The 18,506-nt window shown below is 36.9% G+C and overlaps 4 protein-coding genes across 6 annotated transcripts in view; all 4 read left to right on the top strand.

Moving 5' to 3' along the window:
- The first annotated feature begins 1,338 nt into the window (after nucleotides 1–1,338).
- On the top strand, nucleotides 1,339–6,698 carry LOC124996467 (tumor necrosis factor receptor superfamily member 14-like). The gene is made up of 9 exons (XM_047569518.1): nucleotides 1,339–1,436; nucleotides 3,309–3,379; nucleotides 4,110–4,203; nucleotides 4,475–4,600; nucleotides 4,787–4,942; nucleotides 5,396–5,483; nucleotides 5,575–5,762; nucleotides 5,889–5,926; nucleotides 6,071–6,698. Exons 2-9 carry the CDS (start codon nucleotides 3,320–3,322, stop codon nucleotides 6,404–6,406), a joined length of 1,086 nt encoding a protein of 361 aa, XP_047425474.1. The 5' UTR covers nucleotides 1,339–1,436; nucleotides 3,309–3,319; the 3' UTR covers nucleotides 6,407–6,698.
- Nucleotides 6,699–6,834: 136 nt separating this feature from the next.
- si:ch211-261n11.8 (tumor necrosis factor receptor superfamily member 14) lies at nucleotides 6,835–12,463 on the top strand. 2 transcript variants are annotated; one of them, XM_047569745.1, is made up of 7 exons: nucleotides 6,835–7,211; nucleotides 7,327–7,425; nucleotides 9,951–10,076; nucleotides 10,159–10,317; nucleotides 10,401–10,485; nucleotides 10,983–11,128; nucleotides 11,260–12,463. In XM_047569745.1, exons 1-7 carry the CDS (start codon nucleotides 7,187–7,189, stop codon nucleotides 11,286–11,288), a joined length of 669 nt encoding a protein of 222 aa, XP_047425701.1. In that variant the 5' UTR covers nucleotides 6,835–7,186; the 3' UTR covers nucleotides 11,289–12,463. The 2 variants fall into 2 exon arrangements, with proteins under 2 accessions (XP_047425701.1, XP_047425710.1); XM_047569754.1 differs by lacking the exon at nucleotides 6,835–7,211 and adding an exon at nucleotides 7,895–8,007 and having other exon boundaries at nucleotides 7,341–7,425.
- Nucleotides 12,464–14,217: 1,754 nt separating this feature from the next.
- LOC124996593 (tumor necrosis factor receptor superfamily member 14-like) lies at nucleotides 14,218–16,307 on the top strand. Its single transcript, XM_047569781.1, has 5 exons — nucleotides 14,218–14,365; nucleotides 14,470–14,628; nucleotides 14,711–14,795; nucleotides 15,071–15,217; nucleotides 15,339–16,307. The coding sequence occupies exons 1-5, from the start codon at nucleotides 14,311–14,313 to the stop codon at nucleotides 15,346–15,348; spliced, it is 456 nt and encodes a 151-aa protein (XP_047425737.1). The 5' UTR covers nucleotides 14,218–14,310; the 3' UTR covers nucleotides 15,349–16,307.
- A 1,248-nt stretch (nucleotides 16,308–17,555) lies between these two features.
- The window catches only part of prkcz (protein kinase C, zeta), an 88,154-nt gene continuing 87,203 nt past the window's right edge, over nucleotides 17,556–18,506 (top strand). Inside the window, exon 1 of one of the 2 annotated variants that reach the window (XM_047603916.1) lies at nucleotides 17,556–17,849. In XM_047603916.1, coding sequence (XP_047459872.1) covers nucleotides 17,773–17,849 — 77 coding nt within the window. In that variant the 5' untranslated portion in view covers nucleotides 17,556–17,772. The remainder of the gene's footprint in view (nucleotides 17,850–18,506) is intronic. The other variant, XM_047603906.1, reaches the window with a different exon arrangement.

Below are 18,506 nucleotides of genomic sequence, written 5' to 3' on the forward strand. Positions count from 1 at the left end.
TTCAAAAACATTTATTTTCAAGCTTGCACCACAAATATTAGAACATGCAACAGTAAGGCACACCACTTTAGCACGCTACTCCACAGCATTAGGATCATCTTATCATCTTTATATCTATGTTTACAAAGTGCATGACTCGTCTCACTCAGCTAAACCGTCAAGCCAAACGTACCGCTTCCTGCCGTCACTTACTTTCTAGGTCACAGTGAGACCAGGCATGCATGCTAACCTGTAGCTCATTAAGCAGGTGTTCGGGTGGTTAGTAATAGCGCGACGAGTAAAGCTTCCGTGGATCACTGCTGCAAAATGGGGAGGCCCGGGCTGTGTAGGCTGCTGACAGGATGACTGAAGAACACGACTAATGTTGGTGATGCTCATTCAAGGCAAATACTGGAGGGAGAGACCGAGTGAAAAACTCCATGATCAGTTCCTTGTATAATGAGGCCAGTGATAAGTGAAAGTAGCACCGGATTTAGCTGGCTACCTGGTTACCCAGAAGTTGAGACTAACTCTATTTGAGGTTGAATATTTTAATGTTGAATTTATAAAGTGAGTTTATTTAGAAATTCATACTCAAACTCTGACGGCACAGAAGAATTTGTATAAACACCCTGATGACAGTGACATGTAGACGGTTTGTTTTATTGGAAACTGTGTCATGTATGAATGGACTGATTGTCGTGTCACATATATGAAATCTATTGATGCCTTTGCATGTTGTAATACCACATATGCTGGTTTTAATTGTTCATGTTTAATTGCCTTTATGAGTTATATCAGTTAAAATAAGCTTGTCCGTCTCAACATAGCAACAATTACACATAAATCAATGCAAAGTGTGCAAATTAGTATAGACTATAATATTGTTTTCAATAGCTATACAAACAAAAACAACCAAAGTATAGGAGTATAGGATTCAATGATTTTTTATTTGTCATTCACAACCATAAAGACGCATGAGCTGGAACAATATTATGCACTGAGGTCCCGGGTTAGTAACTATAATATATAGATAATGAGTTACTATAATACAGACACAGTATATGATATTAATAGCTGTGTCTAACAAGATAAATAAAATAAGATAAGCCAACTGAGGTAGAAAAAATATATACATAAGAATAAAACGGCAAAAATGTTAAATGTGCAAATGCACAGTGTTAATATATTATGTGAATAAAATCTATCAGTACCAACTTGTTTACTGCAACGTCCTCTCTGACTCGTGATTCCAGATAATCAAGATGTTTAATAGCAGGCTACTGCAGGATTTCTATAGACTGTACCATCAGATCACATGACATGACTGTGGCGTGATACTGCCTCCTTTTCTTTCAGTTTCTATTTCATTCTACATGCTGTTGTTCGCAACCACAATTACTTGGTTTCGACGCTGTTGTTTTTTTAGCAGGTGGTTCATACGTCGATCGTCGTCGGTAAGTTCCTTATATGTTGATACTAGAATACTTATTCTCACTCATCTTATAGGATTCAATTCAGCGTCTAAACACTGTCGCTCTGTGTTTGCTCGTATCAAACAGCTCCGTCCTCCACTTATCTCCCGCTGCATGCAGGTGTCTGATGTGAGTGCAAGGTACTAAAATAGAACAAAGAATTAGGCTTCCATGTTTTTTTTTTTTCATATCTCGTTAACATCGCTCAGACAAACGCATTTGCAGTCGAACTTTAATAAAATCACAATAACTTTCACAAGTGGCATCGATACACGATAAAAAAAAATCGTGTATCGAGGTTTTTTTTAAAATAAATAAATAAATAATAAAGATGGTTTAGTCCGCCTTAACCCCTTTAAGTTCTGTTATTATTTACTTAATTGGTTATTGTACTTTACTTATTTATGTTTGTCCCACCTACTACAGGATTACATTTTTATTTATTGTGCATTTAGTAGAAAGCAGCTATGACCATGAACTAGAAGGTCATGAGGAGTAGTCTACTGGAGAGGCCATAGGCTACATTGGCAGCCATGTTCCCGTCAGCCTGCCCCAGGGCAGCTGTGACTACTGAGATAGCTAACCACCTCCAGGGTGTGACTGTGTGAGCGAATGAATAATGCATACAATTGTAAGCGCTTTGAGCATCTAAAAATCTAAAAGTGCAATATAAAACCAATGCATTATTATTATTATTACTGTAGTGAGTCTATGAATGATTCCTGTAGATAGGACGGGAGTTTTTATTTTTTCTATAATGTCTATAACTGCTCATTAACTTCAATTAGAATGAACTCTTAACTCTATTTGAGGCAGCATACAAAGGGATTCAGAGTCGTGGTAAAATACAAAGAAAAAAAACAAATAAGTAAATGGTGGAATAAGTACCAACATGCTAAGAAACATGATGAATTGAATGATGAGTGTTAGCATGTGAAAATAATTCGGTAACCATCTTGAGTGCTCCCGGGCCTGTTACAGGATGTGGGGTTGCTGCACTGTTTCACTTTGTTATTGGCAATGCTGACCAGCTTGCACTGTGTGCTAATAGGATGAGATATTATTTCCTGTGCACCTGAAGGGATGGTTTTATCACCAAGTACTGGTTTGTTGCTCCTACTTGTAGGATATCCTGAGTTAGGACGTTGCTTTTTTAGTTTCTGATTATTACTATTGATTAAAATGGTCAGCAACAGTTGGTTGTTTATTAGAGACATTACACTTCATGGAATACAGTGGTGAAATACAAAGGAAGGAAAAAACATAATAGTGAAACTAGCATCAACACACAACAATAAGTAATAAATTGAATAGCTACTGTGAGCATCTAAAACCCATTACGTTTTCAGTGCGTTTCAACCCATTGCAGAGCATGCGCTGCAAATAAACCACACAAATGAGCTGAGCACATTTCCTTCAAATCCTCCATGCTGATCATGTTGAAACTGCATCTGTGTTTATTTCATTGTTGGTAGTTCTCAGTCTACTGTCAAACAGTCTAGTATGTCACTTCCTGAAGGTGTGAACATGAGAAAACAATTAAATGAAAACAATTAAAGACACAGTTCCAAATCGCATGTGCAGTGTTTTAATTATTATAATGTGAAAATATATAACAAAGAACATTGCAACAGCTGAATGAAATACATATATATATATTTTTTTACTTTTAGCAAGTGTGGAAATCTGTCCTTTGAAGAATCTTATATGTAATAAAAATAAAGAAAAACCCTAGAATGAGACATTTTGTTAAACTTTAGTTAAATCTAGTGAAACAATTATGCAACTGTAACTACAATGTTTAACCAGCATTTTTGATGTTTTTTTTCTGTATACATTGATTTTTTCTTGCAGAAGAAGAAAAAATGTTCCTGCTACATGACAAGACTTCAAGAAGAACATCTTTGAGAACTTCAGCTTTTCTGGTAAAATTCTTTACTGCAGAAAATCACAGGATAATAAATGATAAAGCTCCTCCTCTAATCCTCCTAATCCTGGGACCAATAAAACCATTGGTAACACAATATGTTGAAGTGCTCACAAGGTCCCTCTACTCAAGAAAACTCACACACAGGGCACTGATGTTGTCAGTTGAGACCAAAATCGAGCTCTTTGGATCATCATCCATGCCCGTAATGTCATGAAGTGTTCTAACCAGTCTCCAGACATTAAGGCCTGTTTATATATAGGACTTGTTTTATACGCTGCTGGTCCTGATTTCAACTTTCATTTTCATATGTGAGCATCGAATGACAATAAAGTAACCTTAACCTTAATGCTTTAGAAAATCTGTGTAGATCAAATTTCACAATTGCCAATCAACAGTCTCAAAAACCTTAATGATGGCCACCAGCTAGTCTTTCCTCTGTACTTACTTACCAAGGCTTCAAACGCTTAGTTCACTTGCTCAAATGCAAATCAGTAAATAACCTTTATGTATTTTTTTAGGTGATTTTTTCTGGATTTTTTTTGTTGATATTCCGTCTCTCTCAGTTAAAATTAACGTACCATAATAATTACAGACCATTCGTTTCTTTGTAAGGGGGTAAACTTCATACTTCATGTTTTATTGTTAAAGAGATTAAGGTCAGAGGGGAGAGAAAAATGGGAGACGAGAATTTTTATGATGTGGTTTCTTTTAACTTCTCTTCACAGATAATTGTGATGAAAGTCTTGTGCTGTCAAACCTTCACATGTGGTCCACAAGAGTATTCAACAGGGAATAAATGCTGCTCAATGTGTCCACCTGGTAAGATCCAACTGGAGACTAAAAGTTTCCTCATTGTTTCCTGATGTTTAATGCGTGATCACAAGTGAAAACTGCTGCTGAACAACTAAAATCGATATTTATTTATACTCTCTATTTTTTAAAATCTTGTCTTCATCTGATGGTTGTAATAATAATATCAGTTTATGAGGCAACAGTGTATGAATCTTTACTTAGCAACATGCTCCTTACTATGATGATGGTATTTTAACAAGATTTATTGAAGTATGATCGCTGGTTTTCTTTTCAACAGGAAACAGAGTTGAAACAGTTTGTACAGAGTCCAGTAACACATCATGTCTGCCCTGCATGAGTGGAACTTATATGGATAAAGATACTGGACATAAGCGGTGTTTGCTATGTACCAACTGTGATACAGGTACATTTCTGTTCATATTAATTAATTTATGCAGATGTTTCCTATGAATTCATGAACTGAAGAGACTATTGTGTCACGTTTTGTAAAGTTGTTCTAACCACTGAAGGTATCTTTAAATCAGAAACAGATTAAACAGAATAGGACTTTTGTTTCTGCATGTTTTGTAACTTCCATATGTGTTGATAGGTTCTGGTCTGAAGGTAAAGACGTCATGTACAACAACATCAGATACAGTTTGTGAACCACTTGAAGGATTCTTCTGTATTGACTTAATAAATGGCCAATGTGCAGCAGCTCAGAAACACAAGGACTGTGATCCAGGACAATACATCAAGGAAAAAGGTTGGTTTGTCGTATTAATCTTCTGACGCTTTGAGTCAGTTTTGACCAAGTGGATGTTGCTCAGTTGTCCTTTAATATTTATTATGATACTTTGAGGAAGCAAGAACTGATCAGACTAGAATAGTTAAACATTTTAATGAATGTTTTTTAAAAAATAGTTTGAAAAAAGTTATAAAAACCCCGATCATGAACCCTGATGCCTGAAGATTGATTGTCTATGCAGGCTTTATTTCATTTTACAATACACAAAGATTTTCAGGAGAATCATATTTTTAGTACATTGTTCTAAAGTTGCAAAAGTTAAAAGACAGTTTATGATTTTAATTTAGGTTAAACATGACATCAAAACAAACTCCCATCTAGGCCACATTTCTACATTATTTCCTCATGAATTCATCTCTTCATACTTTAGACTGAACTAGTTTCATCTTCCATATAATGTTGTGTGTGCAGGTACATCCTCCTCAGACACTGTGTGCTCTGACTGCAGTGATGGAACATTTTCAGATGGAACATTAACATCTTGTCACCAACACACACAGTAAGTAAATCCTCACATCACACATGGAGACATGTTTGATGTCTTATTACATCAGTAATATTCTCTATAAAATGTCTCTTTATTGTTCCAGATGTGAATCAATGAACCTTCAGCTGAAAACAGCAGGAAATACAACAACTGATTCTGTTTGTGGGGAACAAATTTCAAATGTTGGAGTTATTGTGGGCGTCAGCGTTGGTCTGGTGGTTTTAGTCATTCTAATAGTAGTAGTAGTAGCAGTATTGTACTACATCAAAAGAAAGACAAAGTCTTTTAAAGGTAGGTTACATTTATAGCAGTAAAATATTCTTCTTGTTCATGTTTTGTCACATCTTTGATGATGTTAATGTTTTCTGTTGAGTCATGACAGTGATGGTAAATATGTTTTTCTCTGGTTTTATTTAGTTACAGACAAAAACAGAAATGCAGACAACTCCAGAGAGGTATGTTTATTTCACTATTTATCTGCACTGTTACAAATCACAGCACTTTTTTATCTAAGGAATTACATTATCTATCTATCTATCTATCTATCTATCTATATATATATCTATGTATATATTTTTTTCATTAACTCTTCTAAAAAGATACCTGTAAGTAAACAACCACCAGTCCAAGAGTCAGTGCCACTGCAGCAGGAGGAGGTAAGACAACTGTGTGCTCTTCAATTAAATGTTTATTCACTGAGGATCTTCTGGTTGTGTGATGTCTCTACAAATGTTTGTGTTGTAATTCAGTGTGTTTCTCTCCTCAGGTTGAACCTGTGTAACCAGTCTAAACTCTCGGATGAAATCTGTTTTCTATGGACTACATTTGCTCCACAATCCAGTTATTATGCATTTGGACGCCGGCAAGTTTTCTTCACAGAGAAGAGAAAAGACAAATTAGCGACAGTGATCAGTGACCTGCTGACAGTCGCATAGAGACGCGTGATGGAAGTTGTTTTATATGTGAATGGTGACTGATCGTCGTATTACATGAATGAAATCTATTGATGCCTTTGCATGTTGTAAAACCGCATTGTTTTAATTGTTGCTGTCTTTATGCACCTGTGTCCCTTTCTTTAAACCGGGAGTGACGTTTTTTTTAAATTAAGTCCAACATTGACAGAAGTTGTGCAAATGCCAACAGCATTTATTGAAACGTGAACCATAACCTTTCATAGAACACTTGAAGATTATTATATATGAATGAAAAAAACAAAGATATAAACATTAAAGGGCTATATTTGCATATGTTTAAACTATAAAACGTGAAAGTAAATATTTCGTGTAAGTGCCAACGTCCGACCCCCAAGTCCATGGAATGAAAAGTGGATGAAAAGGGGGGATTTGTAGCAAGTGTTGTAACTAGGGCCATTTTTAATCTAGTATGAATGTTAGAAAACTATTAAAATGAATTTAAAAGCTCTGACTCTAAAACTCCAACTCTAAAGACATGTCACATGTATGCACATGTATGTGAACCGGCTCACTGAGAGATAATGAGCAACGGAACAGTACAGTAATAATGAGGGAATTTAAGACGAATTAATTAAATTAATTATATTAAGAGATTCAGCTGCGTGGGGAGAACAACCACGCATGCGCTTAGTGTTGCCAAGAACCACTTCCGGGTGCAGGATTAAACGTGTTGTTCCAAATATAGTTTTAAATTTTTTAAAAAAACGCGCGAATTAACGGTTAACTACGTACGTACTTTACATGGTTCCCTCGTTGGTCCTCGTCGGTAAGTACCACTGGGGGAGATGCCCGACTTTGGACACACCTTTAATGTAATCAGTTGATACTATCCTTATCTCACTGTCTGTTTGGACTATAAACGTTGTCTCTGTGTTTTCCAGTCCTGTGGCTTGACTACCTCTTCACACTACCAGGATCATGTTGTCAATCAAAGGAGTACACAACCAGTAACGGGGAATGCTGTCCGATGTGCCATGAAGGTACTGGGATATAGAGGCGACTGTTATAAAAAACGAAAGCACGATGTTCCTCCATTTTGTGATCAGTGTCAACTCACAGGCAGAACTTTGATGACCGATACGTTTCAAAAAGGAGCTTTGTTATGAGACACAAGACAAAGGCTTTAAACCCAAACCACATGCCCATAATGCGCATTACGATTCTATTTTATGTATTTATTTGTTTATCTTTATAAAATAAAGATGACATCACCCACAAGCTTCCGTTGCTTCTTCAAAGCACAGGAAAGTCCCCTTCTCTATCTCTAAGATCAACATTTAGAAACAAAAACAAAAAAAAAAAACCGGTTAATAGAGGATATTGTCAGGTTGTAGCAGTCAAGTTTCGTTTTAGCGTTGGGTCGTTCACGAATGATTCTTTCAAACGACAAATCTTTGGAGTGAACGAACTGAATAGAATCACTTTATTCTTCACTTCCTTTTTCTGCAGCTAGTCGGCAGATGGCGCAGGTGGACGGTGCACAAGAAAACAAATTTTTATTTTAAGAGACTTAGTAACACTTTAAGTAGTGGAGGAGACAGGAGAGCGAATGAGACTCACAGGTGAGTGCGCCGCGCTGCAGGAGAACGAATCAATTGAACGGATCATTTTAATGAACTGATTCTAGTAATTCAGTGCTGTCACAAGAACTGCGGTTCCCGTCGCCACTTCGTCTGATAGTAACGCCGCAAATAATGCATTCAAGACCGCTTCGAGTTAATTAGCTCTGAGTTGTCAAAATTAGAAACCACTGCTTTCTAAATAAATTTAAAAAAATGCCTACAACACATGTTTTAAAGTTCAGCAAACGTTAACGATGTATCAATTTATATACAAATCTCCGAGTTAACTTGTAACGTAAACGCTATGATATTAGAAATGTCCGAGTTGGAATATAGAATTTCCGAGTATTAGTGAAGGCATCATGTAGGCCAAGTTTTTTCATCGAGGTCACAGAAAATTTACGAATCTAGGACAATGTGCCCTAACTACAAACAAATGACTTAAAATGGTTAATAAAAAAAATATATATATTTTGCAATTCGGAATAATTCCTCAAAATAATTAGCTCGAACCTTCCTCCCCTTCGGAACAGTTCAGGCTTCTTCTACTTCCTCTTTTTTTTTTTTTTTTTTACAATAAGCCCTGCCCTAGTTAGTTTAATTAATTCATTCATTTATGAATAAAAATAAAACAACAACAAAAAAACATTTGCAGTGGGCAAACCAACTCCTTCCTCCCGACTTGAGAATGTAGAAGTTTTACTTTTAGCAGCTATGACCCTGAACTGTGTCTTTGCTGTAGAGTTTTTTCTGCATTGAGAATGAATCCTTAACTCTACTTGAGGCAGCGTACAAGATGGTTTGGAGTAGTGGTAAAATACAAAGAAAAGAAACATCCCAGGAGTGGAACCGGCACCAGCATGTAAAGATAAATAGTGAATTGAATAACAAACGTTAGCATCAGAAAAAAAAAGAAGTCGAAAAAAAAAAGAAGTGACACCGTAACTATGTCTGGGATGGTTTCTAGCCGTCGTCTGCGAAGAAACCACACAAACAAGTTCATGCAACCCTGCTTCCCTCTACTTACCACTGCATCTAAACACTCCGCTTTGTGAATCATAATGAAACCGAAGTTGTTTTTAAACTCTCTATCCCCTGGAGCCCAAATTTGACCTTGAGGCATCGACGTCTACACGCGCTTCTTGGTCTGTGGCAATCGCCAAGATGGCGTCCGAGCATGACGACTTCCGGAAGAAACCGGGGAAAAAAAAATTTAAAGAAACCGTCCCACACTGTATGTGCAGTATTTATGATAATGAGTATTGTTTATTACTCATTATACATTGTTAATTAATTATTATTATGTGAATGTTTGTAACAAACATTGCAACCGCTGTTGCGAAACAAAGTTAAGTAACGTTTCGGCATGTGGTAAGTTACTGATGTGGTCATCTGGCTGTATGAAGAGCCGTGTGGAGTTGAGTGTACAACCTCACTGGTTTCTATATTAACCTTTAGTACCGGAGAGTTATATCCTGAGTCTTGTGCAAGTCTCTAAAACAACTTGCGTCAGGGCTGGCATCAGTGAATAATAATGTGTGCTCAAGTTGTGACACAAATGCACAAAGTGACTGCTGTTTTTGCTACTAAATGCTGTTATATATCTTGTAATGTTTGCAGTGTAATATCATGCTGCTCCAGATCGGACACGGAGAGCTGGCTGGAGATGCATATGGAGACAGATTTTAACGGCAGATGTGAACATGTGTACTGAAAGCTGACTACTTGGAATTAGATGGGATGAACAGGACCTTCGTTATTTAGCAGCTGCACGGACAGGATATTTTAAATGGCTCTCGTTACTCTTTTCTTTAACCTCCATCAAATGCGTGAGGTAGAAAACAAACATTGTCCTCACTAGAGTTAGATATTTAGTATGAAGGCAGACTGTGATCCACCGCCTCTTTTGTCTCTATAGCACTAACGTAAATGTTGTTTAACAGGTACAGTTGTGCGAAAAGACTGCACATTATATTCAGGCACAGGCTGTGTCCCCTGTGACCCTGGGACTTTCATGGACCGACCAAATGGGCTGAATAAGTGTTTCCTGTGTACTTCCTGCGACCAAGGTACAGAGATTACTCTCAGTCACATATTTTTAATGATTTCTGATGATTATACATTTTAACCATAATCACATTCATTTTTTAGTCCATGGTCTGTTTGCCAAGAAGAACTGCACAGAAACGCACGACGCAGTGTGTGATGTTTTGAGAGGATACTACTGCAGGTCTCTGGCTGATCATGATGGATGTAGTTCGGCAGAGAGACATTTGAAATGTTCACCTGGTCAGAGGATAAAATCACCTGGTAAGCAACTCAAACTACTTCTAAAATGATGTTTTTTTCCTGGATGCTGGGTCGTTTTCTAAGAATTTTCTGCTTCTTTTTAGGAACCAGCAGAAGTGACACAGTGTGTGAAGGTTGTTCACCAGGATATTTTTCAAAGGATGGAGTGAACTGCACAGCTTGGACAATGTGGGACTTTTTATTTTTTAATCTCACAATTACTCCAAAAGAAAATACAGTAGCACACTCTGATTCATAACGGCGACAAATTGTGAACAGCCAAACCTCCAACAACCAAATGAAAATATATTTTTTTATTGGTTTCCTGAAAACCGGCCTGACTGTCCCACTTAATATTTAAAAATGAATATAGATAAAAGTGGTTATGTTATGAGGCTACATTTTGGAAAATGTAGAAAAAATAAGTTTATTATCATATGTGACCCTTTACTGACACTCTTTAAGAGTGCAAAGACAAAAACCTGCAGCGTCTTTTGTTAAACTACAAGTTAACCACTTTTATTATTGGAATATAACATTACGACCTCTTGGAATATTTCACATTCATTAAGTTCTCTGTGGCCCTTCTACTTCCACGTACACATGTGGATTTATTTGATTGATAAAATCACAGTAAATAGAAATCAAGAAAACTAAACCAGTCTTTCTCTTCTCTTTTCCACCAGTTGCTCTGAAAACCAAGTGAAGGAAGAAGAGGGAAGTCTAATTACTGACACTGTCTGCAGCAGCGCATCAAGACACCACTACACTTTGATTGGATCTTTTGTTGTTCTTGTCATTTGCTCAATATTTGTTGCAACTTTGGCAAGAGGTGACTGCTTGTTTTGCATAATTCACTAATTGGTTAATGTGACATCAGATTACATTACTAATTAGCAAACAGTCTGTGGTACACTTCACACCCCCAACATGCTAACAAATCTCTTCATTGTGTGTTTTCAGCCAAGAGCAGAGAAACCAGGAACGATTGACCAGTTTGTTTCCATACGTGAAGTCATCCCATGTTTATTTAATGGCTAATTACTTCAGCAGCTACACACTGCCGTGTAAATGTAACAACTTGTTTCTACTTTTTTCTACAACAAAAGCCTTCAAGGGTTTGCAAATGATTTTCTAAATTTTTGTATTAAAAACTTTGTTCAAGAAAATGAACCAATGTTACATGTCTGTGAGTTGTGTGAAACGTTTGTATAACAAAACAAGAAGCAGAAAAAGTCAGATGAAAAAAGAGGGATGAGGCAGCTAATGATGATGATTGACTACAACAACTCTTTTTCTGAGCTTCGTCTGCGCCATCATACACGTGTGAAACTCAGACTGTCACATTTGCACCACAAAGACATGTAATGTTGGCTCCTGAATAAACTAGGACCAAATGTCCATGAATCTAGGTCATGGTTTATCCAACAAGTGCTTACAGAAACCAAACCCTGACTAGAACAGTTAATGTTGTTTCTTTAACACGTCAAAGTTTAACAAGTTTAGTCTTGTACAAATGTAAAAATTGTGTTATGTTAAATGTTTGTATAACAAAACAAGAAGCAGAAAAGGTCAGATGAAAAAAGAGGGATGAGGCAGCTAATGATGATGACTGACTACAACAACTATTTTTCTGAGCTTCGTCTGCACCATCATACACTTGTGAAACTCAGACTGTGTTGGCTCCTCTTTACAGAAACCAAACCCTGACTAGAACAGTTAACGTTGTTTCTTTAACAATTCACAGTTTAATATGTTTAGTCTTGTACAAATGTAAAAATTGTGTTGTACATCCATTAAGTGTCAGATGGATGGTAGTCAGGTCTTTTTGTCCATTCTCAAAAACTAGACTCTGTGTGCACTGTGATATTTTTATTGTTAATTTTACAATAATGCTACTAACTGGTGACTGGTGACTCAGATGTGAGTGTGAGTGTGAATGGTATTTTGTCTCTGTGTTAACCCTGCGATGGACTGGGTGTACCCAGCCTCTTAACTCCAGCAACCCCCATGAGCCTAATGAGGATAACCAGTCGAAAAACATGACATGAGATACTAATTGATAAATTTGAAGTTAAATAACGCATTATACATATTTAAATTAACTTTTATACCTGAAATATATGTAATATTGTTTCTTTTTCTTAAATAAACTAATACAAAAATGTTTCAGTTTCATGTTTTGTTTGTGTCCTCTTTGTGTACTCCTATGAAAAAATATAAAGTAGACATGTTCCATAGTTATACATTAATGTTAATCTGTGCATCAACAAACCACAGTAATATTGTGAATAAGTTTATTACAAACACTAATGACTCACTTACACATATGTGTTTTTAAAGCAAAATAGAAACCATCCACATCACCTTGAAGAAAACTGCAGAAATCAGTTTTCACTTCCATAGTAAAGAGTTTTTTATTTATTTATTTATTTTTTGACCAGGGTTCCTTTTATAAAAGCGATTTTAGGGGAAAACATCCAAAAAAGGTGAAAGCTTTTTATAGACAGAGACTTTTTTTTATTGTTAAACTATAAACTACAAGTTAACCACTTTTATTATTGGAATATTACAATTATTTAACATCACGACCTCTTGAAATATTTCATTCATTTGCTAAATGATAAGTTCTCTGTGGCCCTTGTACTTATATATAAACGTGTGGATTCATTTGATTGATAAAACTCACACTAGAAATATGTTCCATAAATAATAAATAAATAGTGAAATGCCTAAATATATGCTAGAATTAATTAATGAAATTAATAAATACCTAAATATATGACATAAATGCAGGCGGCACAGTGGCTCGGTGGCTGATGCCTCCCAGCGAGAAGGTCCGGGTTCGAGTCCAGCTCGGGTCTTTCTGGGTGGAGTTTGCATGTTCTCCCTGTGTCCACGTGGGTTTTTTCCAGATGCTCTGGTTTCCTCCCACCTCCAGAGACATGCTCGTTAGGCTGATTGGTGACTGACTCTATACTGACCCTAGGTGTGAGAATTTTGTAGAATTTCTTCTTGAAGACGTTTCTCCACTCATCTGAGTAGGTTCTTCAGTTCTGATAGACTAGCGGAAAATTGAGGTTTAAATAGGGAAACTCTGTGCGTACACCCTCCAGAAACTCGCTTGACCAGAAACTGGGGTCATTATTTCCATAATGGCTGGTACTTACCTGTTGTTGAACAGGGGGCAACTGTGTGCCTGGGGTACTTACCTATGAACGGAGCTCTAACAAGGCTATTGTCAGTGGGAGCCTCCAGTCTCAAGGTGTGAATGTTGAAACTTCTTGGGGACAGAAGTCAAAACTGAATTGTAAATAGATGGTAAAATACGGGGATTTGCTCCCTTTGCAGCCCCTAGTGGCCACTCAATATAGTCTCAATATAGTCGACTTTTTTTTTTTTTTTTTTGCACTTCAGGAAGCGCGCTGTAACCATTGTATGCTGCATTCAAGGAGACTCGTAAATGCTGAAGCTTACGTCGGTGAACATCGGTTACAAAACCAGATTCCGATATTAGAAGTTTTCGGACATCCCTACTTTACAGTAGTGGTAAAATCTAAAGAACGAAAAAACAAATAAGGGATAGTGAAGTGAGCCCCAAGATAAATGATACATAAACAGTAATACTAAATAAAAAAAAAACTATTTTCAAAGAAGAAGAAGAAATCGAACAAACAAGCTGTGTACTTACACATTGGAACAAATCTCTACTTACCATTTCTTCCAAATCGTCCACAGCTGAAACTGCATCGGTGTTTATTTCATGGCTGTACTAAACTTTGAGACGGAGTCTCCTGGCGTATCCAAAGTATCGATGTTTTGATTTCAGAATCGATTTCAAAGCATAAAGTCCTGGTATCGGGAGTGAATGGGAGATCCCACCAGTGTGGCCTTGTGTTCAGTCTTTAGTCTCTATAGTACTGATGTAAATGTTTTTTAACAGGTACAGTTGTTCAAAGAGACTGCACACCACAGTCAGACACACAGTGTGTCCCCTGTGACCCTGGGACTTTCATGGACCATCCCAATGGGCTGAATAGCTGTTTCCAGTGTACTTCCTGTGATTCAGGTATGGATTTACTCTCAGTTAAAAAACTAAATAAATAAAAATAACATTTGGTCCAATAAACTAATTGTAATGTATTTTAATCATAATCATATTCATTTTTTTAGTCCAGGGTCTCTTTGCCAAGCAGAATTGTACAGACAAGTCAGACACGGTGTGTGATGTTGTGAGAGGATACTACTGCAGGACTGTGGCTGAACATGATGGATGTAGTTCAGCAGAGAGACATTCAAAATGTTCATCTGGCCAGAGGATAAAAGTACCTGGTAAGGAACATTAAATCAAACTAAATAAAGTTACGTTGTTTTGTCCTGGGTCCTTTTCTAAGAATTTTCTGTTTCTGTTTAGGAACCAGCAGAAGTGACACAGTGTGTGAAGGTTGTTCACCAGGATATTTTTCAAAGGATGGAGTGAACTGCACAGCTTGGACAACGTGGGACTTTTTGTAGAAAAGAAAAGCCAAATAAAATTGAGCAGGATTACAAAGTCGCGAATACTTAACATAATGGAAAATACCAACTATATTTTTGAAATATTACAATTATTTTCCTAACATTACGACCTCTTGGAATATTTCACATTCATTTAGTTCTCTGTGGCCCTTCTACTTCCACGTACACATGTGGATTTATTCGATTGATAAAGTCACAGTATATAGAAATCAACAACAGAAAACTAAACCAGTCTTTCTCTTCTCTTTTCCACCAGTTGCTCTGAAAACCAAGTGAAGGAAGAAGAGGGAAGTCTAATTACTGACGTTGTCTGCAGCAGCGCATCAAGACACCACTACACTTTCATTGGATCTTTTGTTCTTCTTGTCATTTGCTCAATATTTGTTGCAGCTTTGGCAAAGAGGTGACTGCTTGTTTTGCATAATTAACTAATTTGTTAATGTGACATGATATATATTACTAACTAACACACATCCTTCAGACCCATAACATGCTAATATTTCCCTTCATTGTGTTTTTTTCAGCCAAGAGTAGAAATACAACCTGGGACGATCCACCAGTTCAATTCGGAGCCATTTCCGCTCCTTTAAAATGTAGTGGGAATGATAGATTTATTTCTTTTTTTTTAAATTTATATTTTTTTGTGTGATGAATGCCTTTTAAAAGATATTTGCATTCGTCAGAATTTTCTACATTCCTGTATAGAAAGAGCTCTTCCTGTCCATTCAGGAAAATGAGAATGATGAACTTGACATACTTTAGTGAAACAAAACAAGGAGCAGATATAGGTGAAGTATGTATTTAGCCAAAGGAATAATGTCACACTTACTGAGACAGTGCTGCGAGCTGCCTCCTCTCGTGATTTTCAGTGTTGTTTAATGTCAGATCAAAAAACTAAATATGTTACACTCATACATGAAACATCAACTGGACTATAGAAAATGATGATGATGCTTCTTGTATTTACACAGGAAATGTGTAAATTATTTTTGACTATAAATGGAAATTCAAAATGACTGGAATCATACTGACATGACGTTTATATAACAGACCAATGCATAAACCATCTCTGAAGAGTTCATCTAAAGGCCTCTCTCACACTGACTGAGGTGGGATTGTCTGGTTTACGTTTGGAGATGCTTCATCTTCAGGACGGCCGGGTGTGATTGATGGGCCGATGAATTCTGAACTGGACAAGTGAAATCTAAAAGAAAATGTTAGAATATTTGTTTGTGGCCTGAACTGAGTGATGCAGCAAAATATAAAACATGTTCCATGGATGTGTTGAGGTCTTTGTTACATTCATCCACCAGGTGGCGCTGCCTTTCCAGTGTAGAGTTTGTGCTGTTGTGCCACAGAACATGTTTTTCATTAATTTCTCGAAAACAATAACATTGAATTATAGATATTAAAACGAACTAGAAAAGAATTTTGCACCTGAAATCTATGTAATATTGATTATTTTTCTTGAATAAACTAATACAAAAATGTAATATTTCAGTTTCATTTGTTCTCTTTGTGTTCTCTTTGTCTACTCCAATGAAAAATTAGAAAGAAGACGTGTTATAGATGCCATAATTATATATAAGTATTTATTTGTGCATCGACTAACCACAGTAGGGTAGATAATGTCAAGCACTAATGACCTACCTACATATATATATATATATATATATATATATATATATTTTTTTTTATTTTTTTTTTTAAAGCAAAATGGAAACATTACATTTATTGGTGCCACTTCTGAACAGATGGACTCTAATTGTAATACTGGCTCATTGGCTCATTTTCTTGAATAAACTCATACCAAATTATAATATTTTAGTTTTGAAGATTTGATCTGGAGGTTTTGTCAGATAACCACCAGGTGGCGCTGCCTTTCCAGTGTAGAAGTTGTGCTGTTGCTCCACAGAACAATTCATTAAATCTTTTCCTAAACCATAAAATAATTATTTTTACCTGAAAAAAAAAAAAAATTTAAAAACGTAATATTTCAGTTTAATTTATTTTTGCTTGTGTGTTTTTTGTTTAATCGTATGACAATTATAAAGGAGACATATTAAATGCCATAATTATACATAAATATTTATCTATGAGTCAACAAACATCGGTAGGACAGGTAATATCATAAATAAGTTTATTATAAGCACAACTGACTTACCTACACGTACATTTTTTTAGAAGCAAAACAAACCAGACTCTCATTACATTCACTGGAGTCACTTCTGAACAGATTTGACCTCGAAATTAACTTTTGCGCCTCTTAGATATGTAATATTGGCTCATCTTCCTAGATAATCGCATACCAAAGTATAATATTTCACTTTAATTTGTTTCGTTTGGTTTCTGTTCGTCTGCTCTTGTAAAAAATGTGGGAAGAAGTGCTATTTTTTTATTTATTGGAAACACTCATGAATAGACGGACTCTAATGTGACACGGTGTTTTCATACCTGCGTTAATATTAGACCTTTTTTGGGGGGAGACCTTTTTGTTGGGACTGTCAACAGGACCCAGCGGCCACAGCGGGACAGGTGAGTCAGGATCCAGCGACCCCGCTGAAGCCATAGAAACCGCGTCAAGCTCAGACGCACTCGTCGTTGGCGCGTCCCCCCTTCGAGCTGTTTCCGTTTCAAAATAAAAGCAGCGCTGCGTTACAGAACGAACGCGCATTTTACTTTTAAAACATAAACCGGAAGTGAAAACATTAACCCGGCAAACTCAACAACTTTCGCCAGCGAAGCCCTCTAATGTTGCACTAACCAAAGAAAAACTTCAAAGTTGCGGGTCAGGTTATCTCCTGAGGGTGTTACGCCGAATATATGCTCCAGTTTTTTTTATTTATCTATTTATTTTTATCCTCCGAAAGTGACGGGGTGGGAAACAGCGAGACCTGAGGCCGACCCAGTTGACGCTGTTAGGTTAGGGCTGGTGAGGAGGTCACCCGAGGCTGAACAATGCATATGCTCGCGTCAAACGGACCCAAAATGGACCTGGACTCGGAGGTGGTGAAAATTAAAGCCCACTACAGCGGGTAAGTAGGTCCTCCGAGGCTTTTTGTTTGGCTCAAACTAGTCCGCCCGCTGCAGACGGAGGCGAGGCTGGAAACACCTGTGGAGCGTCAGGTGTGCGGTGGTGTCCTCGTCCTCCTGGTCCTGGTGTCTCCGAAGACCTGCGACCTGCTCACTTAGCGGGAGTTAAAATTATTAGAATTGTTGAATATGTTGCCTTTCCAACCCATAAAAGTGTTCGCCTGAACGTTTGAGCTTATTAGAGGCTGTAAGAGGATTTGTTGTTACTTGTGTTGAGGAGTGTTATCAAGAATGCTAAGATTTATGTAGGAGTTTGTTATTATGCAAGTACAAATGTCCCCAGACATTTCGTGTGTAATTTGAACATAATGTAACATGTAGGTAGGGTTGAGTTGTTATGTGTCCTGTACTCTGGAAGGTTCTTTAAAACACACACACGTCAGAGACGTCTAGCAAAGAAACTTTTTTACATTTAATTAAAAAAAAAAGACTAAAAAATATTCAATAAAGCTTAAATTCATTCAAGTATATCTTAGTATTTCTTTGCTACTATCCCTTTTAACTGTGATTGCGTTCAGGTGACCGCGGAGGAAAGTCCATGACGTCTGCCACTCCTTTGCCTTCTTTAGTCCTTCTTCTTTAGCTGCTCATTATCTTTC

This window comes from Mugil cephalus, chromosome 1 (assembly GCF_022458985.1).
Source record: "Mugil cephalus isolate CIBA_MC_2020 chromosome 1, CIBA_Mcephalus_1.1, whole genome shotgun sequence".
Taxonomy (NCBI): Eukaryota; Metazoa; Chordata; class Actinopteri; order Mugiliformes; family Mugilidae; genus Mugil; species Mugil cephalus.

Bases quoted from the DNA above. Each gene is read 5' to 3' on its own strand.
- LOC124996467 (XM_047569518.1), top strand. From the start codon at position 3,320: ATGTTCCTGCTACATGACAAGACTTCAAGAAGAACATCTTTGAGAACT. The intron at 4,204-4,474 runs GTAAGATCCAAC...TCTTTTCAACAG, and splicing joins CTGCTCAATGTGTCCACCTG to GAAACAGAGTTGAAACAGTT. The intron at 4,601-4,786 runs GTACATTTCTGT...ATGTGTTGATAG, and splicing joins ATGTACCAACTGTGATACAG to GTTCTGGTCTGAAGGTAAAG.
- si:ch211-261n11.8 (XM_047569745.1), top strand. From the start codon at position 7,187: ATGGTTCCCTCGTTGGTCCTCGTCG. The intron at 7,212-7,326 runs GTAAGTACCACT...TGTGTTTTCCAG, and splicing joins TCCCTCGTTGGTCCTCGTCG to TCCTGTGGCTTGACTACCTC. The intron at 11,129-11,259 runs GTGACTGCTTGT...GTGTGTTTTCAG, and splicing joins TGTTGCAACTTTGGCAAGAG to CCAAGAGCAGAGAAACCAGG.
- LOC124996593 (XM_047569781.1), top strand. From the start codon at position 14,311: ATGGACCATCCCAATGGGCTGAATAGCTGTTTCCAGTGTACTTCCTGT. The intron at 14,629-14,710 runs GTAAGGAACATT...GTTTCTGTTTAG, and splicing joins CCAGAGGATAAAAGTACCTG to GAACCAGCAGAAGTGACACA. The intron at 14,796-15,070 runs GTGGGACTTTTT...CTTTTCCACCAG, and splicing joins AACTGCACAGCTTGGACAAC to TTGCTCTGAAAACCAAGTGA.